Genomic DNA, 23,484 nt, shown 5'->3' on the forward strand with positions numbered 1-23,484 from the left:
GAGTCTCCTTCACTGCTCTGCTCTGGTGAGACCCCACCTGCAGTACTGCTTCCAGATCTGGGGGCCCCAGCACAAGACAGATATGGACCTGTTGAAATGGGTCCAGAAGAGGGCTACAAAAATGGTCAGAGGGCTGGAACAGCTCTCCCATGAGGAAAGGCTGGGAGACTTGGGGTAAAGGCTCTAGAGACACCTTATGGTATGAGTAAATGCACACAGTATCAGTCATTAATTTTCTGATTTTAAATACTTGTGTGCAAGGATGATGGTTAGGTTTGGTTTTCTTTTTGCTTACTCCCTTTGCACAATTACTCTCTTTTCATTAGAGTAGATTACAGACCTAGAGAAAATCCTGCACATACCTGTTTCTCCCCACTGGGCTTCTTGTGATTTAACAGCAGCTCCACAGCACCAACTACCTCCTTCCGTATGGCATGTAACAGAGCGTCTCCCACATAAACATTAAAACTTAAGAGCAGCTCAATGAGCTCAAGGTTCTCATTTTCAATTGCGATAAGGAGTGCAGTTCTTCCAAGGGGATCAATGCAATTAATATTGATCTTGAAATAAATTTCTGCTTCCTCCAAAGCTTTCTTTACACTGGCATAATCTCCTTTCTCCACGGCGTTCAGATAGGCTTTCTCTGCATTAGACAGTTCAGATTCTGCCCGTACAATACGAAGAGGGATACGATCTCTGTAGGGAGCATTGACACTTCTTTTGTAGTAGAACTGGGCCATATTTTATGCCATTCTAATGCTTTGTCTCTGCAATATAAAAAGAAAAGTTAAATTAATAATATATTTTGGGGGTACACCGCGCCAAAATAATATTTGCAATATATAAGCATTTAAAACTCATAGTAAAAACCTGATGCTGAAACAAGTACAAATGGCCTCTATCAATAGAACTTGTAAGATCACCAGCAAAATGTGGAAACCAAAACATAAAACCAAGTGGTTGCAACTTACCAAGTCAAAGTGTATCTGCCAGCACACCGTTTGCTCATATGTATTCCCTAAAACTGTAGCAAGCATGAGGTGATACAATACAATGTAGTTTGCACCAAATGTGTAGCTCCACTTCCTCCTTAATTTCTTCATTAAGTGCCACTACCTCATGTTGCCGACAGTTTGAGAGCATGCTTATACCCAGTTGCTGCTGCCCAGTAGACTACAGGGCACTACACCTTTTAAGCTTGACTGTGGTAGTGGTTTTGTCATTTGGAGATTGGTTTAGTTGCCCATCTAAGGTACCTAGACTTCTTTGAGATGAACTAGTTATCTCATCTGCACTCCACCATGGCTTGGGTCTTTCACAAGGCCAGTGGCACATATGGTACCTCCATACAAATGTCTCTGATATCCTACACAATCCAGATGTCATTGATGCTTGTGTGTGGACAACTAAATACAGCCCTTCTTATCCGTTTCTTTAGCCTAGGCAGAAAGAACATGTTAGTGTTGGAATAGTTACCAGTATTTATGTCTTCCTAGTACTGTTGAAATACTCTGACTTATGTGTGGCAGGCACAATTCAGCAGTGAGCTCTTGTATTAAGATTTTCATTCAATCTCATAAGCTATCAGAAAAAAAACATTCCTATAAAATACTTTTCCAACCAGCACTTACTATCGTATAAATTAGAATTGAGAACCTAAAAGGACAAACAAAATCCCTATGAGATAAATTCCCAAGGACTGGTAGATAGTAATCATGGTTGTGATTCTGAACTACTTATTTCTAAACTAGAACTAATACTGAAACACTACAACTATAAAACAACTCTAAAGGCTTACATATAATAAAGCATCTAATGTTTCTGCTTTTACTCTTCATACTTTGTTCAAAGACTTTGCAAAAATAACTCCCTCTAACAAGATTATTTTCTCCTGGCTCTATCTTCTACCTGACAAAAGAGGGAAGAGAAAAATTTGACTTCAAAGAACAAAGTACACAATAAATATTTTCTTCAGCTGTTCAATTAGATATTGAACAACATACTAGTCAACTCAAGTTTCTTGCCATTCCCTCAACTGACAATGCAAGTTACAGTAACCCACTGCCTTTTGCTCCATTTCCTTCAGGCATTAAAAACCAAAATACCTCTATTGAGATCCTAGTTTAGAAAAGATAATATGTATTTTTATTATTGTGAAGTTTTGATTCATCAAAAATTTCACTAAACGCTGTGAGGAACATAATCCATAGGTTTCAGTCTCCTTATGCAGTGTATTGAGAGGTAAGCACAAAAGCTTTTACTGTTTCCTTTGTTTTTCAGAGCATATCAACAGAGCTTGAGGCAGCCAGGAGACAGCAAAGGAGACACATCAGAAAGAATCTCCCTCTAGATCCATATATAGGGGCTAAGCAAATTGCAATCCTTTTCAAGATGTTTCCCAATTCTCCCTCCAAGATGGTATTAGTCTGCAGTGGGCTGCTAGAGGTTGCACAGTTTGTGGATCATATTCTTTTAATCTCAAAGTAAAATCAAGTACATATACATTGCACAGTTTTGTACCCCTGGAACAGAGGCATCACATTCTTACTGTTAGTGTACTGTATTTTACCAGTTCACTTTTCACTCCTGCTTTTCAAAATTGCAAGTTGGATTCAAGAAGAAAAAAAGTATTGTATATCTTCAGCTCGAAATTAACAGACTTAAACGTAGATGTTCAACAGGCATCTACAAGAAAGGTGGGTTGCTGTGTTCCTGTTACAGCCATGGAGATCTAGGGCTTCATTCCACTGCTCACAAATTGTCATCTGGTGCTGGATGCTAAAGGGCATCCTGCCTGCCTCCAGCTGCCACCTCAGAATGACTTGGGTTTCATAGGCGGTCTATTTCACATCTGTCAGGCAGATGTTGTGTTAACCCACAATGCACAAACATGTTAACCCACAACAATGCACAAACATTATTCAGTTTTTTTAATATCTACAAAGTGTTCCTCAAGATCCCTGGAAAAAAATGAATGACTGCAACTGGAAAGTTATTGCTAAAAGCTCCGCTCTCTTGAAAGCACAGTTAATAAATAAATGGATCATTTCCTAATAGGGAGTTAAAGCAGCAATTAAATTGTATTAGTCAAATTTGGCATCATAAAGATGCTTATGGTAGAAGAAGAGTACAGCAATTTACAGACAGGATTTATGATGATATCATGAGGATGATTTTAGAGGGCTTTATTTCTTTGTTTTTATGGTAAGTCTGAGGACTTATTTTTATTGCTTTCCTATAAGCCCTAAGGAAAATACTTGCTGGAACCTCATGTGTTTACCTTTTCGTGATTCCTGAATGGGGAAAATTAGATCTAAGCTTAGTTTGTCTCTTTCAGAAGAGACACATTAAACACACATTGTTATTCTTCTAATTAACTGTCCTCAGCTAGTCTTTCTCTTTTGCCTGTACCATTTCCTGAAAACAATCAGCCATAAATTAAGTTTTATCATAACTAGAAATATGTTTACATGCAGTTAGAAAGTAGAGATTGATTGCTGATACAGTACACTCCTGGAAGATGATATATACATCAAAGATAACAGTTCAGGGGTTCATGGTGTTTACAAAAATAAAACATTTATTTTTTGTATTATCTACTGCTAGATAGTGTTATGTAACGACTGATACTGTGCTGTCACATGTAAATATGTGTGTATGACAGATTTACATGGGCACACCATGAGAGCTGTAAGAGCTAGGAGTAGCCAGCAACAGTAAGGATGCCTCCATTTGCTTTGAGTTCCTCTGCAGGAACAAGAGTCTACGGAAAAAAAGAGGTCCAGTACACTAGACCAGTATGAGAGGAACGAAGGAAAATAAACAATTTACCGTACAAAACTTAGTAAAAGTGGAATTATAGTTTGCACAGAGTCCATACACCTGACACACAACAAAAATACTTTAGAGAAGAGATAAAGACAAAATAACTTACCCTGAAAATAGGAATGTAATCACCTATCAGACACTCATTATAACCAGAAGCCAATAAACATCATGTGATACATTGTACCTGAGTCATCCAAATATTCAGACTCATGGGGCTCAAATTCATATCCTGGAGGAATTATTTTTGTCTCTTTGTTGAAGTTGGTGAGGAGAATTAGGGACTGGTAAAGAAGTTCGAGACAAAGGGAAGAACTGATCTTCAATATTGTTCTGCTCTTGCCTGTCATCCCAATAATCGTAACTGAGTGTATTTAAAACATAACATATCTAACACAATTTATTCAATTTGGAGGAACCTTCTCTGACTTGAGGAAGAACATATAATGGACTTGGTAAAGCAAAACAAATACTTTGATCAGTTTGGAGAAGTATTACAATATCCTTTCTCTATATAACCTGTGGATTGGTTTGTACTTTTGAAAGGAAAACAAACCATCACACCTGGCTTTGCGAGACATTTGGTGATTCCTCTGACTCAGCTGATAGCACTGAAAAATACTACTGCTTTAGGAAGTGACAGAACATTGATCAGTATTCTGATCTACTAATCCATGCTCTACTAATCCAGATAAGGAACTTAGGTACAGCACTTACAATAAAAGAGGAAAAACTTAACAATATCAAGCCGTGCAAGGATGAACCTTACTCTTTAAGGCACTTTACATGAAGATATTACATAACATACTGTGTCTCTGGAATACCTGAGTAACTAGACCACTATATGCACAGAATATTTTGAAATTGTGGTGACTAACTCTAAACCCAGCTGTGAAATGTTTTAGGATTAAAATTTGTGCTAGAAACAAAGCCTCACTATATCAAAACAAAGAGGTATTAATTTCAAAAGAATATTTACTAGATAATTATGTCATAGCTGCAAATGTATCTGTTATGAAAGCGCATGTTTCTCTAAATACAGGTAAAACCCAATAAAACACCTGCCTAAACTTTCCCACAACTAGAAAAACAAGCCAGCATCAAACAGGGTCAGAGAGTTGGGTTATGAATGGATTGAGAACAGCCCTGTGGAGGACCTGGGGATGCTGGTGAATGAAAAGCTGGACATGACCCAGCAATGTGTGCCCGCAGCCCTGAAATCCAGCTGTATCTTGGGCTGCATAAACAGAAGCATGACTGGCAGGTTGAGGGAGGCGAGTCTCCTCCCTTACTCTGCTCTGGTGAGACCCCACCTGCAGAACTGCATCCAGCTCTGGGGTCCCCAGCACAAGACAGACATCAACCTGGTGAAGCAAGTCCAGAGGAGGGCCATGAAAATGGTCAGAGGGCTGGAATACCTCTCCTACGAGGAAGGGTTGAGAGACTTGGGATTGTTCAGCATGGAGAAAAGAAGGTGCTGGGGAGACCTTACGGCAGCCCCATTATATAGAGGGGGCTTATGAGAAAGACGAAGAGAGACCAAAGGCTGCAGTGACAGGAGAAAGGGCAAGAGTTTTAAACTGGAAGAGAGCACGTCTAGACCAGACACAAGGAAGAAAGTTTTTACAATGAAGGTACTGGCACAGGCTGCCCAGAGAAGCTGTGGATGCCCCATCCCTGGCAGTGCTCAAGGCCAGGCTGGATGGGGCTTTGTGCAACCTGGTCTAGTAAAACATGCCCTTGCCTATAGCAGGGGGTTTGGAACTAGATGATCTTTAAGGTCCTTTCCAACCCAAATTGTTCCATGATTCTGTGTTTTCTTTATGATTTTCTTTATCAGTATTTGCAAATATGCTATTCATCACCAAGCCAGCCGTAGAAATCGTGGAACAAATATTAACAAAAATATTGAATAATGTTATATACATTATTATTAAAAATATTCAATTAATTTCATGCCATTAGTCTGACCATGTTATATACTATATACTTTAAGAACTTAAGGGAAGTTTTTGGAAATACAATACTAAATCTAAAATACAATGCAACCTGACATCGGTAAAACTTTTAGCTATTAGGTAAGCAATCATAACACATGAAATATAATGGATCTATTGACCCCTAGAGTCAAGCCATCTGCAATGACAGAAAACCAGGCAGAATGCTTTAGTGCTTCTCTAATGGCATGAGATGTGTCCAAATGGGGTACGCGAGGAAAATTCATCTCACTTAATTTTAGGAGCATAGTTGATTTATTTTAATGTTGATTTATTTTAATGTTGACATCTATTATCATATATTCACATTGCCTACGGTACCTTCCACTGTTTCTACAGAAGGGCACGGGTTTCCTTGGCAGGTCCCTTGTCATACCTGCCACCCCTGGGACAATGCAAGCCCTGTGCTCATATCCTGGACATCTCAAATGGCCCAAACACACAGATTCTGCTTTAGCAACTGACTCCTGCCCTTATTGTTTACAGCTGAGAGCAAGGCACTTTCCAAGTGTAATTTGCCTGGCTTGTTTTAGACAGCTACACTATGATGAGAAAAGCCATACATGTCTATTAACATGGTTAAAAACTAATTTGGTTTTAATTTTCCTTTCAAGGGCCTCCTCAGCTTGATTTATGGCTACTCTCACATTACCGGACTTTGTGACCTCTAAAACCTAGCTTACTGTATTGATCAGTCCTTTCTCCCTTGTTTGTAGGCTCCTGGTTACTCTAATTTCCTTTCTAAACTCAAGACTCAGTCAATTAGGTTTAGAATCCTTTCCCCTACACTTTTTTTAAAAATCTTTGTGGCAGCAAAAGTCACAATTACATTTTGGGCTAAAAAAAAAGTCTAAGACACACCTGGATTAATTTTTATTCCAAATTAAATGTGGGGTGGATTTTAGATGAAAGTAAGCAAACCAGTATCAGAGAGCATACTGAGATTCTGAAAGCTTGTATTTTCATTTACACTGGTAACTATAAATAGTGAATAGACTCAAAAACAGAGCCAGTTTTCCAGCAGTTCTTTCATCAGAAAATTTCCACAGACCTGGAACAGCCAGTAACTTAGAGTTCAGAACAGTTGCTTAAAATGAGGGGAAATCTTAGTTAAATCTTTTCTCAGGAGGGTCTGGTAATTACCAAGTTACTGGATTTTCCAGCATCTCTCCCTCTCTGATATACAGAATTAAAGAAAAAGAAATAGCTATGATAGTTGAAGACAGTCAGCTATCATCAGCCTACAGCAACTGCACCCATCAAAATGCACACACGCACTCACACTCTCTATACAGTGCTTCCTGCCTGCTGCAGATGTCAGGGAAACATCATCAGCACCTGAGCAGGAGAAAAAAAGAAAACCATCATACTTTGACAGAAAATAGATTCTTATGAGGTTAAGATTCCTTTCTTAACAGGCAGCTGAAATTACAGTGGCCACAGACCACTATTTCAGATGATATAGGACTGTATTTTCCATATGTTTTTTTTCAGGGACGAATGGCAATATTCCACCTTCTTTGCAAACCTTTGACATTTCCACTCTATTCATCATTATTTGATAATTTGGTATTTCTTAAGAAAAGCCAATACAATTAATTTTACTGATGGTAAAATAAATTATCTTCTGCTGCTACTCATGTATATATGCACATATTATAACCACAGGTACACAGTTGTTTCCCCATCAAAGTCAAAGCTCAAAAAAAAATGCAATCAGAATTCCTTGGCTTTTATTCAACCTCTGCTTCTGCCTTATTTGCTTCTCCTACATGTATGATCATATCCTCACTATTTTTCTGGAGGACCCTGACTCACATTTCCCTTGCCTGCTTTTCCTTACCCCAAAACATTATCATAGCCAGGTGAAAGAGGAGTATCAGAGTGACCCACCAACAAGCACCAAGGGCCTCTGTGACAAGACACTTCTATTGCCAGCCACAGTACCTGTGCTTATTCATCACAACCCCTTCAGAGACAGGAAAAGACACCCAATGACCACATACCTCCTTCAGCAGATGGGCAGCTGGATGGACACAGATGCACTCCATAGTATCCACACGTGCAAATTCTGAAATCCTCCTCATTGACATTACCTTTCTAAAGAGACTTTATTTCCATTGCTGATCACTAAGCTAGGCTTATTATAGCATTATTACACTATATAGCTTCTTCTGATGTCATCCAAAGTAAACTTTGATTTTGCTCATGAGTTTGCTTTTCAGGCTATTTGCATGAAAAGAAAAAAAAAAAAAAAAAAAAAAAGTGAAACTTCCTAAGAAGTAACTATGGAATCATCCTGTGCAGGAAACAGGAACATTTATGACAAGTTGAGTAGCATGCAGATTTCTCTGTGATCTGAAACTATTTTATACACACTTTTAATGGTAAAGGAAAGTTTCTGACGTTTGTTATATTCATGAAAGTATTAAATTTTCTTTCTAAATTAGATCTGTGACATACCAGCTTTGATCTGACAGATAATACCATTTGATACACAGTAACAATTATGTTCAAAGGGAATTTTTGAAAGCAAGATTCTAGCTCTGATAAATCACTCACTGAAAGAAGTATGAAGTTCTTTCACTTTCAGTCACCAGGACAGACTGTTTCATTTGAACAAGAACAAAAGAAATGCACATAAACCTTTGATTTTCGAACCCAGCATCAGTCCAGATACTGGTGTATAACCAAATATCTAGACAAGTAATTTAAACATGCCTCTAGCACTGAGGTTGACTGGGTAGGCTGTGCCCGTACTGTTAAACTCTCTTGGTCCCAAAATAAGACAGCTGAATGAGAACCGCCTATTGGGAATAACTTGGGGTCCATGCTAACTTCTAAAATGTGCCTGCAAATTGTGTAGGAAGATGTTGGCTTCGAACAACTTCAGCTGCAGGTGATGGAGTTCCACTACCCATGTGTGCCTGCTAGCACTGTGTAATTTACAATTGTTATAGCTGGCAATACAGTATATGGGGTCCCCACCTGAAAGTAATTTTTCACTGTTAGGACTATGATCAGCTTCAGACTTAAAAGCTAACAATAGCACAAGTCCAAAACACTGAGTCATGCAAGCAGAATAGTGCAATAAGGTGTAAGTTCTCTATGAGGCTGTTGATTAATTTGAAATAGAGGTAAATGTCTTGTTTGTGCCCGGGTTTAAAGTACCCCATAATCCAAGCTGCAGTAAAGCAAAAAAAGTGACATAGTATATTGCTGTCAGTGGATGATGAGAGGCAGGATGTCATGTTGCTTGCTTATATGTGTTCTGGCTCCACAATCAACAAGGCAGGACATCAGCTAGAAAGAATAACTTAGGGGCCAAGACACAATGGATGTACGACAGCTTAAACTCTCCCACTGTCTTACACTAGCAGTTTAAGAGATCAAGTCCCAGAAGAGTGTAAATGCTGACACTGAATGCGATAAACCTTCAGTGCAGTGACACAGACTAGATGGTTTTTTATCAGTTTTAAGACAGGATGCAATTTCAGAGCAATTTTGGGGGTTTATAGCATAGTGCTATGTATATAGTGTAAGGATGTTCTGTGAGTTCACTTAGGCTACACCGAATGGGAGGAAAATTTCATCTTCTAGGGCTGAAATCACATCAGATGTTAGTTGAGAATGACAGGTTCTTATAATAGTGACCTTTAAGGTCAGGACTGGTATCAGCTTGAGGTTTGAGAAATATAAAAAGATCTGTTTTAGAAGATTATGGAAAAATCATCGTTGAGAGATATAATAAATTATTAACAGATCATATAGGGCTAGGATGATTTGGGGCCAGGCATACATTTTATGCATTGTTAATGTAAACAGATATTAAAGAACTTGCTTCTTCAAAATACAGCCAAAACTGAGCCTAATTTGACTTACCTTATGGGCCAAAAATCAGATAGCTCCACACATGAAAAAAAACGAGCACCACAAGCTCACAGAAATATCTGATAATAGCTCTCTAGCACATGCTAAATTAGTTCATCTTCCCAGTTTTATTTAAACTAGACAGAAGCATCCTTTGAAAAAATCAGGATGTATGGTTACCTCTTGCTGATGGGTAGCAGTATGCAAATATCCTTGGGAAAGTGGGGGAATGACCCTGAAGCCTGAACCACTTGTTCTTGCTCAGAGGGGAACACTGAAGCATTTAAGCTTGAAACCAGAGCAAAGGAAGGACTGCTTTCCACTCACTGAGGTGAACTTGCTCTTTGGAATGAGGGAGCTTGAATGACAAAGTCAGCCCAGCCCATATGCAGTAGGCAGCCAGTTTGGGGTGGGAATGACAGAGAAGGCAATGACACAGATAATGATCTTAATGAGTGACTGCACCATCCAGCTGAGCTGACCTCCCTGTCTCCTTGGCTGGTGTTATTCTCCTGGGTAAATTCAAGCAGCTCTCCAATAATTTTCAAGAGAAAGTACTTCAGTGTCATCTGGCTACACAGGAGGCCTTCTTCCAGCATTTCCAACAGTAGTGCTGACCTTATGCTATGTGGATGTAATCCTGCAGCATTCATACAGCACCGCAACACTTCTCAGGAGACGTGGGGATCGGGCTGCCCCCTGCTCACGGAGAGGGCGGGCAGCCTTCCTACAAATGAGGAAAGCATGGGAAAAGAAACAAGTACACAATTTTGAGAAATCAAACTATGGTTGGGCAGAAATGGTCTGACTGTACAAGTTCACTTGAGGAGGAATGGGGAGAGGAGGCAGAGTAGTTTGAGAAATAGAAGACAGGAGCATTACTTGTTGGAGTTATGCTACAAGTGGCAGTGACTTTTTGAAGCTTCAGTATATGTTTATGTGCAGATCCGCATGTCTATCCATGCTTCGTGGGATGAAGGTCCAGCCAGCATGCAGTTTGGCCCAAAAAAGGAGGTTTTAGGCAGATTGCCCAATTACCTTTAGTGAAGACTTGCTAATAAAAACACTCAATGTGTGTCCCTTTTCAGATATACCAGCTAAGCCACCCTGAGGGTACGTTAAAACACTTTCTAGCATTCAGGACAAATGGAGAGCCAGCTGTGAAGAGCTCTGTGTACAAATATATATGCTCATGTAAACATTTATTACTGGCTGCTGCTCTCAGAGTGGTATGTGTATTTTGTGGGGAGCCTCGAAAGAGGCTGAACTAAAATAAAAAATACAGCTGGCAAGAAATAAAGACTAGTTAGGGAAAATTGTTCGGTCTTTGGAATTTATTGGCCTGTCTCCACCTAGATCTTTAATGATCCTGCCCTCACACTGCTTAGAGACACGTGAGTCAGTGCATTTTAATATATTTCATTAAAAGACTTCGTAAGACAATAAAATCAAGAAAACTTATTACCTAAGTTCAGCTACCAATAACAACACACTAACTCAAGTAAAAGGAATTCTAATGATCAGTCAAATAAAAATCAAATTGACAGCAAAGCAAAAGAATTAGACTCAATAGTAGACAATATTCCACAATCTAATTAGGTAACATAAAATGTAGTTATAGAAGTCTGGAAAAGATGGTTGCCCATTGGCTATAAACCTCAACAAAAAAATTTGATTGAAATCAATCAAATATGGAATTCAGTTAGTTAACTAGCTTAATACCAAAACCTAATAAATATCTGAACCAAAGTCTGACAATAATAGTATTTTTTTTGTCAAGAAATTCTATTCTTATGTGATGACTAACCCCTTCCGGCCCTTGTAGCAATAGACTTCAAAGAACAGAAGAGAAAACCAGAAGCCTGACGACTCCTATTTAACATAACTCATTAAATGCCAGCTTCATGTCATTCAGGACCTTTAAATGTATAGCACAGAACATACACTAATGAATAGCTTGATGAGGTATTACATAAGGCTGCTTAAATCCATTTATTTATTTAAATGCTTAAATTTGCTTCCCACAAATTTGCCTGCATGGCCAAATTGTTATTGATGCATATGCCCAAATCACAATTCAAGATTAAAAATCTCCTGCAATATGAGAACAGGAATGAAAATTAAAAATATTTACAATAAGAGAATTCTCATTGCTAGGAAGTGGTGAAACCAGAAAGCTGTCATGTGGACTCCCTGGCTTACAAAAGCATGTCTATCATAGGGCTCTATAATCTCTGACCCAGCAGTAATTATGTGAGCTTGGTTATAGCTGCAAAAATTTGAGCACCCTTCATGAAGTTTGTATTTTCTTACTTGGGTAGAAAAAGGTCAAAAGAACGTACATCACCATATTACAACACATAACCTATAAAAACAGATCATCTGAAAATCCTAACAACAAATCTAGCTCCTCAACACTCATTTATGAGCTCCTTTATTAAGTATTATGTAAAGACTTTTTGCCTAAATAATGACTCCTCTCCCAAACACACAATTAATCCAGCATGTTATTCACAGGAAAAATAGATTTGATAGAGATGAAAGTAGGAAATAATTGATATAGAAAACTTTCACTGTGGAAAATGGATCTTGTCATGATTTCCAACTAGCAGAGGATTAATTCTGCACTCTTTTAGGCCAGGTTTTCACTCTTCTAGCTTAAAAAGTAAACATTCGATTCCCTCTAGAACTAGAGAGTAAGCAACGCTTCTGTGTTATGTTTCCTGCACCAGAGGGGACAAGTTCATCTAAAGACAAGCTTGCCTAACTCAGAGCTGCAACCAGTTCTCAGTTTGAGCATACCTGTTTAGCAAGACAATCAAATAAAAGCTGAAGAGAACAGGGAATGCTATTAAAATTTCAGCAAAATGCAATTTGGTTACCAGGATCTCTGTGAAACATTACTTTAGCTATCAAGAAACTTAGATGTTATGAGAGATTCACAGATTGCAAGATTACTACAAATACCTCATCTGAACTCTGTCATAAGGCAAGTGAAGAGAAATTCAGCACTGCTTCCTGATCCTGAGAAGCCAGAACTGGAAGAGGCTTCCTGGGTCATCAAACCCAGCCTCTTTATCATGGGCAGCTCTCCCAGAAAATCTTCCCTTGAACAGATCAGGCTCCCTGTTAGAAGCTGTTAGGATCCCCCTGCTTGACCTACCTTCCCCTCAGCTGCTTCTGTGAGTAGCGGTGGACAAAGCCTCATTTCTCTGGCAAGATAATTTCCTCAATCCTAAATTAGGTTCAGCTGTTGAGAACTCCTGACAGGATTATCGTTCCTTCAGAATATTTGGAGAAAACTCCATCCTTCCTTTAGACTTCACTTTGCCAGTCTGCACAAACCTGGGTCCTTTCGAGCTCCAGCCTATTCCTTGCGCATTGATGCCACCTGAAATGCCCCACGGTGCCCTACCTGTCACCCAGCTGCTGCCCTGAAAGCGCAGGGGTCCCCTCCAGCTCTTGTGTCACACCCCAAACCCCTGGTACCCTCAGGCACTCAACCGGTAACAGGTGCCTACAAGCAGGCAGCTGAATTGAATCTTCAGTCTCCTTCCATGTTTGCACTATTTCTTTGCCATATCATTTTATCTGAGTGATCTGAAGTGTACATGTTATTCCAAGACACATTTCTCTGCCTTCTTGTTCAATTATTTTAATATGTCCCTATCTGATGCTTAGATATTTTGCTTGATCAGGTTCTAGACCTGCAATCACCTTGTTCAAGGCTGTATCATACTCATCAACCTTTAATCTGCTCCATGTTCTTTTCTTCCTCAGATGTTTTCCATGAATAATCTTTCAGCAGTATGCAAAAAAAAAAAATTAAAAAAAATCATGGTTTTTATTATTCTATAAATGCTTAATATTGTAATTTGCACTCCTGGACAGATTAGACTAACGTTTCATACTCTGCTTCCTGCAATAGTGAAGTAACTGGTCTCAAAGGCAAAGCAAAAGAAACCTCACGATGCATGTACTTAATTCTGCAATGATGCATATATATCAGAATTCTTTTCTTCCAGCCTTGCAGCAATTGGCTTCCTCCCCAGTGTTTGAGTTTTAGTCATTTTTCTCTTTATTTACATATATCTCTGCCTCTGTTAGTAATCAGTAAGTCTTTGACCCTGCGACCTCTTGTAGTTATGAATGTCAAAGGATCCTTGTGAACTGCCTGAACTTTGTTCCTGAAAACTTTGTTCTAACTATATCTGCCACCATTTTATTTTATTGGCATGATAGGTGGAACATAAATATGAGCCATTATTTTGTTCTTTCTTCATTTTATTTCATTTATCAGATTTGCCAGTAAGGCAAAACAAAGGCCATCATCAAGCGGCTAAAAAGGTAAGTTTAAAGTGTTTACTGGTAGGGTTTTTTTCCAAGTAAATAGAATGACATCCGTATTATATCAGTGAATGTAAGAGGTAAATACTGTAGACATTAACCACATTCAGTGGTGCTGTACCTAGATTCAACCTACCTAAATTTAGACAGCTTGCTAAGGTTTCTAATTTGGAATATATTTGTCTTGGAATCTTTCTACAGTTATTAGAGAAAGAGAAGTTAAGTCCTGCTGCAAGCAATTCGGTCAAATCTTCATTTCTTTCTTTTTACTGGCATAGGTGGATATAAATCTAGGCCTAAATGTCTATCTGCATTTGAATAAGTTTCTGAACCAAAGATGTTCAAAAAGTTCATTTTGAAATGAATGGCAAATACGAAATTGTATTTGGTCAAAACCAAAGGAAGACAAATATATAAAGGAAGACATTCCCCTACCTTGATTAGGAATACCTCCTGATATGTGGGATATACAGGTTCCTGTCACTATTGTAAATCAGATAATGCAAGAGCATAACTGCAGGCTATGGACCAATCTTGTTTTGAAAGATTTTCCTTCTCAGGAAACCTGTATTTCTTACTCTAACTCCCTTCTAAATATGAATACTTATAGCAGCAGGTGATGGACTGCACCATGAGTTGTGGCACGTGTCCTCTTTCAGATACTGTGCTAAACCAACATACCAAACCATTGGTGACCACTACAAATCTCATTAAATGTCCTCAAAGATAAAAGAAGCTCACCCATATTCAAGGGATATATACGTGCAATCCACTATACCTGGTAAGGGAAGTAATAGCTACTTTTCCTTTAAATTAGTTTTCTAAAAGGTGAAATTGGCCCTAAGCTGCATAAAGAAGATGGTCGTCAAATACACACGTGCAAGCTATTGCAATTAATCATCGTTGTGAATGTATCCTACATTCTCCATAGTCCCCTTCTTGCTAATGTTGCACAGCTATGTACTGAGTGTATGAATTTCTTTCAAACTCAGCTGCTAGTGATGGAGATTCCATTTGCAAATTTATTTTTTCTAAAGATAAGAGCTTAATATATGAGGCTGAGCACAACCCACATAAACCAAAAGTAAACCCAGCTATTAGTAACACTGCTAGATACTTCTACTAAGTAATCTTCATAATGTCTTGAAAATAATTTGTTTCTTGACTCCATGCACCTACTAGAATATCATTGCAAAATACCCTTTTTTAAAATCCTGATTTTCAATCTAAAGTTACTCATAGACAATTCATACTTATTTTTTGTAGTTCTAGCACCTGCTCACAGAATAACTTTTCAAACTCCCCAACATATGCCTTCATATTACATTTGTAGAAAACAGTCACACTGGGATTCACCTTAAATGGATTAAAGGTATCTTTAGTGGAAATAGATAGACTACCTGCACTGTCGTTTTCCCTTTAAGAAGGGATTCAGCTTTCTTTCTGAACTTCAGGGAACAGGAAGAAATTGAAAATAATGTACTTTGATACCAGACTTCTGAAATAAACTTATTCCTGGGAGCAAGGAATAAAGTAACATTACTGATATGAATGAGAACAGTTTGGTGTAGCTATAAAAACCAATGAGTTTGTAAAGACAACGTATGTCTACATATTAATAGCTGCAGCATTCTGTATTTCATCTTCTCGCTTATTACACTGCCATGTTCTGAGATCAGGCCAGTGTTTTGAATTATCAGCAAACTGTTCTAAAGCATCACAGTTCTAAACATGATTTAAAAAAAATACTATCAGGTTCCATCCAAGTCGGTGCAGGTTCTCAGAAGATTGTATTTCATAAAATCAGAACAAATGTTAAAGTGTTTACACATAGATTTTGGAACATAGGAGATCGACACCAAATAAACTGGTTTAACACTCCAAGTAAGTGCAAGATGGAAGACAAAGATCCAGGCCAAGATGAATTTTAGCTGCCAGGGAAACTTGCTGGAGTAAAAGAGTGAGGCAAAGCAAGAGATAAAATTGTCTATGAAGTAGATAAGAGTGGACATATTAAGACGTGATGAAAGAAAAACAAGTATCCAAGGCAGATATATAGGGAGAACAGCAAGGGACAAATGAAATGGCAAAGAAAATGCTGGAAAACTAACAATGACTCTGTTAGGAATTCGATGTGCAGGACGTGCATTAACTAAGAAACAAATTATTTTGGCCTGACAGTAACCTCTTCACTGAAAGCACATCTCATTATAGCAACATGCCCTCCAGCCATTGCTTCCCTACAACCAAACTGGTATCCTTGGCAGGAATCTCCATCAGACCCTGCTGGGCTGTGCTGCCCCACATGACATACATCACCAGCCGTCCAGCCACAACCAGCTATAGCGAACACTGCACACTGATGATGTTCTGGCCAACACCAGTCGTTTCTATTCAAGGAAAACTAAAATTACATAATAACATTCTTTCCATCAAGAGCTACAACTCTAGACATGCAACAGCCCTTAACAAATAATCAGGAACTGTTAACATAACATCATCCACCATAAAAACAGTTGGTACTATTTTACCAGAGCTTTGAGGAGAAAAGTAGACAAACAAATTAAAATCATCCCATTTAAAGTTAAGGCTTATGAATAGAACGAAGATTCCCTTTGGGAAACATTAAGAGTCAAAATATTCAAAGTAATATTTTTACAGCAGCAAAAAATTAAGACTATCAGATGCCTGGGATAGCATGTTACTGAAGCACACATCCCTCAGCCCTCTACACTCACTGCTCGGAACAAGGGGGCAAATGAAATCGCAATTGGTAGGTGTTCTACTTGAACGCTTACTCAACTCTGGTTGAGTAAGGACACACTGGAAGAGGTTTTAATGTCATTTGCAGTAACCATTCTCATGGTAAAAAAAGAGCAACTTTGTTTTTCAGAGGTCAAACTGTTTCTACACTAATCACACTTACCAGCTTAGTGAAACAAGTGGGACTAATTAAAGGTAGTATAATTCAGACATCACCTTTGCAGAGTCATTCCACTGCTCATTGCACAGTAGCATGGTCAGGAAGAACTTCATCAAGCTAATTGTCTGAAAGCATGAGGCCAACCTCAAGATAAAAAAAAAAAAAAACACCTGGTAATAAAACCCTCTCCTCGGAAACAATTACCCAGTTTGACTGAATGAGGGTATCTTGATCTTGAATATTGTGGATATCAGTAAGAGCACAAAATGTTCACCATTTTTAGCAGTGGCTTAGCAACTGATAGGACTGGACCAGAAAAGAAACTAACAAAACAACAACAAACAACAACAACAAAAGGGGCAGTGGATGAAGTAACAGAATGTGTCCATCTGAATTTAGTAAATTACACAGAACTGAGAATCATACTAGTGGCAGGGGACCCTGAAATTATACTCATATTTTTTTCTGAAAAGCAAGCAACTGTTTGGATGAGACCTGTGTCAAGGTGCTGCATATATTTGATGACCATTTACTGGCAAGATCTTGGCATTTTGCTTCAGGCAATCTCAAGCCCTTAGGACTACTTCTTTTTGGAGGATAAAACTGTGGGCAGGATTCAGTTCAGGGTTAAGACACCAACATTAAATGACTAAATGTAGACATCAACATTTGAAGTAAGTCCCTAAAATCCCTCTGTTGTCTGTGGATAGCCTGGATAGGATTAGATTTTTTTAAACCACGACTTTTAAGATATCTTACACAGCTGAGAAATTCCTGGGGACTGGCCCAAAAGGGTATATTATATCCTTCTTTCCCCACAGGTAGAAGGCTATCAGGATGCCATCTCAAATGTCACTAGATACCTGCCTTTTGGCAACATTATCACAACTTTAGTCAGTGAAACAGCAAGGTCTTAAAAAGATTAGCCGGGATGAGTTTGGTACAATGCTCTGGATGATGCTCTGTTTGTGTTGAGAAAGGAATGTACTCTGAACAATAAGAAAAGTACTCTGAATAAGAAAAAGTTTCACTGAGGATGTTAAAGTAAAGCAATGTACCACTGACAATGTTAAAGGAACATACTCTGAATAATTAGAAAAGATAAGGTGGACATCTGAAGGAGATAAGGAGACCATGAGTCAGGAAATCTTTGAACAAAGAAAGTTGAAAGGTTTACTCCACCTAGATCCCACCTATTATGAATAGAATTATTAGGTGTCGAAATCAAATGACTATGTATGTAAAGATGTTGTAACCTCTCAGGAAAACTGTATAAATTACCTGACTTTTCACTGAAAACTTGGGAGTTAGTTTGTCAGGTCCGAATCAGCTAGCTCCCCAATGTTGCACAAAATAAAGACCTTTGCTGCTTAAAGACAAAATTCATCTCTGAGCAGTTACTCTGTGCCGTTTTGGCATCATCAGTAGAATTAGCAGCACTTACAAAGTGATTTAACTCACCCCTTAGGTACCTACATGCCAGTCAGCTGCAAGGCTTTCCAGGCTACACACTACCTAGCATACTTACAGACACCTGCATGTAGATCCTACGCGGGTCTGGAGGCAAATCCCACATGCTGAGAAGAAATCAGTTGCCTGAATACTGGTGTGTAGAGAGGTATGAGATGATACCTCAGGATATCAAAGATGTCCACAGGGAACTAATGGTTATGACACAAACCCAGTGGAAGACCCATGCCCTTCTGGAGTGACAGGCAAGGCATGTTCTGCCCCACACACCCCGAGTGTCACTCTGCCCAAGAACCAATGATGGAGGTAAACCATCTGGTGTCTCTGATCAGCAGGAAAAGCTCCAGCTCACAGACTCCCTGTGGCTGCCCACAATCACCTGTAATTAATTGTAGCTGGACAAAAAATGTCAGTAGGGAAAGAAGAGTCAGTTTACCTGAACTGGGTCAGTGAAATTCACGACAAGGCAGGAAACTGGCTGTCTCTACAGCAGACATCCTCTGCCAGGTTACTCCTTAGGAAGAGCCAAGGAGCACGCTGCATTTAGATGTCTGCTGGGGAAGGAAGAATGCATACAATGTGCAGCAAGGCAGCTGCAACACCAGGGGTGTTACTGTCAAACTGTGCAGTCTCTAAGAAGCCACACACTGAGTCAGAGGGATGCAAAGCAGCATGCCTCTTCTCCCCATGGTGTCAGGAGGTCAGCAAAGACTGAGACTTCAAAGATGCTGGCAGCATACTGGGGTGGACAGGAGATGCCTGTGGAGTTGCATCTCACTGCACAATCTAGAGTCTGACATGCACTTGCTGCTACCAGTAGTGAAGTCAAGAATGTCTCCCATTAAATCCGTATCTAATGAGAAAATGAAGAGATAAAACATTAGCAGCTATTGTCACATATGATGCTGTTGCAGGCACTGCTCCACTTTTGGGGCAACTAAAGTTTTTGACTTGACACAGAGTGCTAGCAGGCAACCGGGTGTCATCATCCCACAGTTTGGTACCCTGTTACTCCACATTTGAGCAGACGTCAGAGCCCTTCTGGGCTGCCATCTGGTTATTTCTGATCTATGATATTTGGCTTGCTACTTGCCCCACTAGAGATATATAATATACTGCTAGGATTAAATCAGAGGTGCCAAGATTTCCCAATAATTTTCATAGATACATGATTATCATATCACATTAGAAAGGCAAAAAAGCACAGAATATAAATGATGAATACATATGCAAGTATGTCAACACTAGGAGAGAAAAATTCACAGCCCAACACACTTCACTAATCAAAATGCTTACCAGATATTCAGCTAATATTTTACTTTGCTAACTTTCACCCCATTATTTCTAATGATACTTACACCAACCTACTTAAGTAAATTTTATGAACAGCCTGCTTATTGACAACCATTCATCCCAGTTGTTCTCATCTATGTCATCTATTAAGCAGAAAGATTTGGGGTATACTGGCTATATGTCTGCCCTTTGCTAGGGGACAATGGGCAAAGCTTTCTAGTGCATTCACGACTTGTTGCTGCCACATTTTCAGGGGTGACAGCATAAGACAGCTTCAGTAACATGTGCCATCTCTGAAGCAATAGCCTTTATCCTTACCTTTACTTTCACACTTCTTCAATCAACTTTTCATTTCATCCACGCCTCTCCTCTAAAAAAAAACCAAACCAGAGTAAACCAAAAATAGCGGGTATAAAGGAAAACAAACCAGCCTTCTTGAAAAAACTGTTAGCAGCCTATGTGCCAAACTTCAGTTTGTGTCAGGTGAGAAGGTAGAAGTGAAGAACTGAATTGGCTGGTAACCAGCTCTCCTTCTACTCTACAAGTCCAGTCTGATTTGATGAGAGCAGCTGAGTGACTGATGAAATAACTAAACACTGCAACACTGCTTTTAACTCGGCAAACCAAGCCCGATCAAGAGCAACCACCAAAGAGGAAGCAGGAGCAGGCGTACCTGTACCTGTGTCTGCCATGGCAAGAGCCCCGCTGCTTTGGCTCTATTCAGAAACCACCTGCTTCTGCAGATCTGCATGTGACAGAACCAAGCCACACAGAACCACACAAGGCAGGCACCCGTTTGCTTAGACCTGCTTTGTGCTCCTTAAAAGCATCTGCAAGCCTTAAGTGGGTCACAATAGTGTGCTGGAACTTGAGCATTATTTTTTCTTGCTGTGATGCTGAGAGGAATAGAGACTTTAAGACCGCATCTGCCTCAGCAAATAATGTAGTGCAATAGAAGCAGACCTCTGGAGTGAAACAAAAATTGCTGAGAGCCCTGTATTTCAGATTTACGTCAGGTGAGCTCTGTCGTGGTCCTGTGAGCTGTGCATTAGCAGCTGCAGTGTGGTAGGCATGCTCTGGTTTTAGGTCCCATGGAGGAATCTGGTCCACATGATTCAGGCTGCTCTGCAGTGCCAAACATGCAAAAGCATGAAAGGAGGAGGAAAATCAGCAGATTCATTTACAGGGTACTCTGCTGATACGATACCAGGCTACAGATGCAACTATAGCTGAACCTGTTGTTTTCAGAGTTCAAACTCTAGTGCTGACATAAATTGCTCTGAACATTAAATAACTAAGAACGTTCCTCCTGGCACATTGTTACTTGAGAGTATTGAGGTTGTTTTCATGGGTTCTGGTGCTTGGTACATGGAGTCAGTTGGGGGTTTTTTTAAGAAGCACTTGTTTGATCAAAGGAAGGGTTCAGTTATCTATACGACAGCATGATCTTCAGTGCATGAATAGATTCATACTCTAGTGTTGAAACACTTAAATCCTTCAGGATGGGGTCTCAAAATGAGAGCATTTAAAAAAAATATAACCAAGGAGATCACATACACAGAGGGACATGCAGGAAGGGCATTGTCACCCTACCAGCTCAAAAGGTGAGTTCAGCTGGTCGTCATGACCCTCCCAGAAAGAGGTTAGATACGGTATTCACCAAGCAGAAAGCTATGTCCTCACCACAACTGATGTGGCAACCCCAGTAGAGCTCCCGTAAGAACATGCAGCCACCCAGATCTCAGGCTCTAGAGTGTGCCATAGCCTTTCACTGCTAACAGATGGCAGCAGGGAGGACAGCTGTGTGAGATGTCACCAGGTGGATGAGCTGCTCAGCCGGGTGGCAGAGCTACAAGAAGTAGGAAGGTTAAGCAGCTTCAGGGAGTCCAAGAAAGAGACAGACTGCTGGAACCATGCTCTGCCTTTCCTCAGGCCGAAACATGAACTGCCACTGGAGAAAAAAGAACAAAATCAAGGGGACCCTGTATCTCCCCTTGCCAAGCAGAAAGCAGTAACTTAAAGGAAAGGTGTGAAAGGAGGCAAGCCCACACTCTGGACAGCAGGTGAACCCTCTCCTTGACTACCCTGCCTTCCCAGGTGCCTCTACACAACAGGCATGAGGCTTTGGATTTGGAAGATCAGTGAATGGATTATGTGGATGATGGTCCATTTACACTAGAGGTGTTGCTCAGGTCAGAAAGACCTACCCTCCATATCACGTTCACCTCCACAAGGAAGAAAAGATGGGTTATAGTGGTAGGAGACTCCTTATGAGGGGAACAGAGGGTCCAGAACATGCCAGATAGACCCTCCCCTTAGGGAAATCTGCTGCCTCACTGGAGCCTGAGTTAAGGACATCACCAGCAAAATTCCTAGCTTGGTACAGCCCTCGGACTATCACCCATCTCCGCTCTTCCATGCAGGTGGCAATTAAGATGCAACAAAGTCCAAAGGCAACCAAAAGCCTTCAGGGCCTTGGGATGGTCTGTAAGGGAATCCAAAGAATAGGTTTATTTTTTCCTTTGTCCTTCCATTTGTGGACAGCAACATTGGAAGAAACAGACCCCCTCGAATGGATGGACCTCAAGGCAGGGACTGGGGGAGCAAGTCTCTCCCACTGTAAGAAAAGATTAGGTTCAAGACCACCTGAGGAACCTGAATGTGCATAAATCTATGGGACCTGATGAGATGCATCCCAGAGTCCTGAGGGAATTGGCTGATATAGTTGCCAAGCAACTCTCCACAACATTTGAAAAGTCATGGCAGTCAGGTGAAGTCCCCAGTGAGCAGAAAAAGGGAAACGCTGCACCCATTTGTAAAAAGGGTAGAAGGGAGGACCCTGGGAACTGCCGACCTGTCAGCCTCACCCCTGTGCCTGGGAAGCTCGTGGAACAGCTCCTCCTAGAAGCTATTCTAAGGCACGTGGAGGACTGGGAGGTGAGGTGATTCAAGACAGTCAGCATGGCTTCACTAAGGGCAAATTTTGCCTGACCAGCCTAGTGGCCTTCTACGATGGCGTGACTACACCAGTGGAACAGGGAAGAGCTATAGATGTCATCTATCTGGACTTCTGTAAGCCTTTGACACAGTCCCCAGTGACATCCTTCTCTCTGAAGTGGAGAGATATGGATTTGATGGGTGGACTATTCAGTGGAAACATTCAAGGTCAGGTTGGACAGGGCTCTGAGCAACCTAACCTAGTTGAAGATGTTCCTGCTCACTGCAAGGCAGGTTGGACAATAGGACCTTTAAAGGTCCCTTCCAACCCAAAACATTCTATAATTCCATGTTTCAAACCCCACCTCTTTGTGGGAAGAGAATTGTGTCTGCTCTCCCCGTCTCCATTCACAGATCTATAGGAAGTTATTCCTCTTCAGGTAAGACTCACAGCCTTCATCTTGAAGGTAATGCATTATAACCTGGAGATTATAACACATTATAACCAGGAAAATGAGCTGGCCTCACTGCTTTCAAACCAGAAAGGCATGTGATTCTTGCATTTCAGAAAATGGCTCAGTGCTCAGAGTACCGGGCCAAACCTTGAAAGCATTATCCTGAGATGGTTTATATCCATATCTCCTAATCACAATGTTATTCTGAAGGATCATATTTTTGAGTATTCCTTCTGAATTCTGCCACTAAAGAAGAGATTTAAAATCACCTAGAGTAGGCAGAAGGGGTGAGAGCGTGATGCCAATGACTAGTGCTTATAGCACTTGGCTGGAAGAGTCAGTGTTCAGTTCTGCATCCAGGACTGGC

General features: G+C 40.1%; 1 protein-coding gene across 1 annotated transcript in view; it reads right to left on the reverse strand.

Annotated features, from left to right (window-relative positions):
- Nucleotides 1-23,484, reverse strand: part of TRPC4 (transient receptor potential cation channel subfamily C member 4) — a 162,009-nt gene that overhangs the window by 100,248 nt on the left and 38,277 nt on the right. The window contains exon 2 of the mRNA XM_040584715.1: nt 363-767. Within this exon, the coding sequence (XP_040440649.1) occupies nt 363-740 (378 nt within the window). The 5' untranslated portion in view covers nt 741-767. The remainder of the gene's footprint in view (nt 1-362; nt 768-23,484) is intronic.

Source organism: Falco naumanni, chromosome 2 (genome assembly GCF_017639655.2).
Source record: "Falco naumanni isolate bFalNau1 chromosome 2, bFalNau1.pat, whole genome shotgun sequence".
Classification (NCBI taxonomy): domain Eukaryota; kingdom Metazoa; phylum Chordata; class Aves; order Falconiformes; family Falconidae; genus Falco; species Falco naumanni.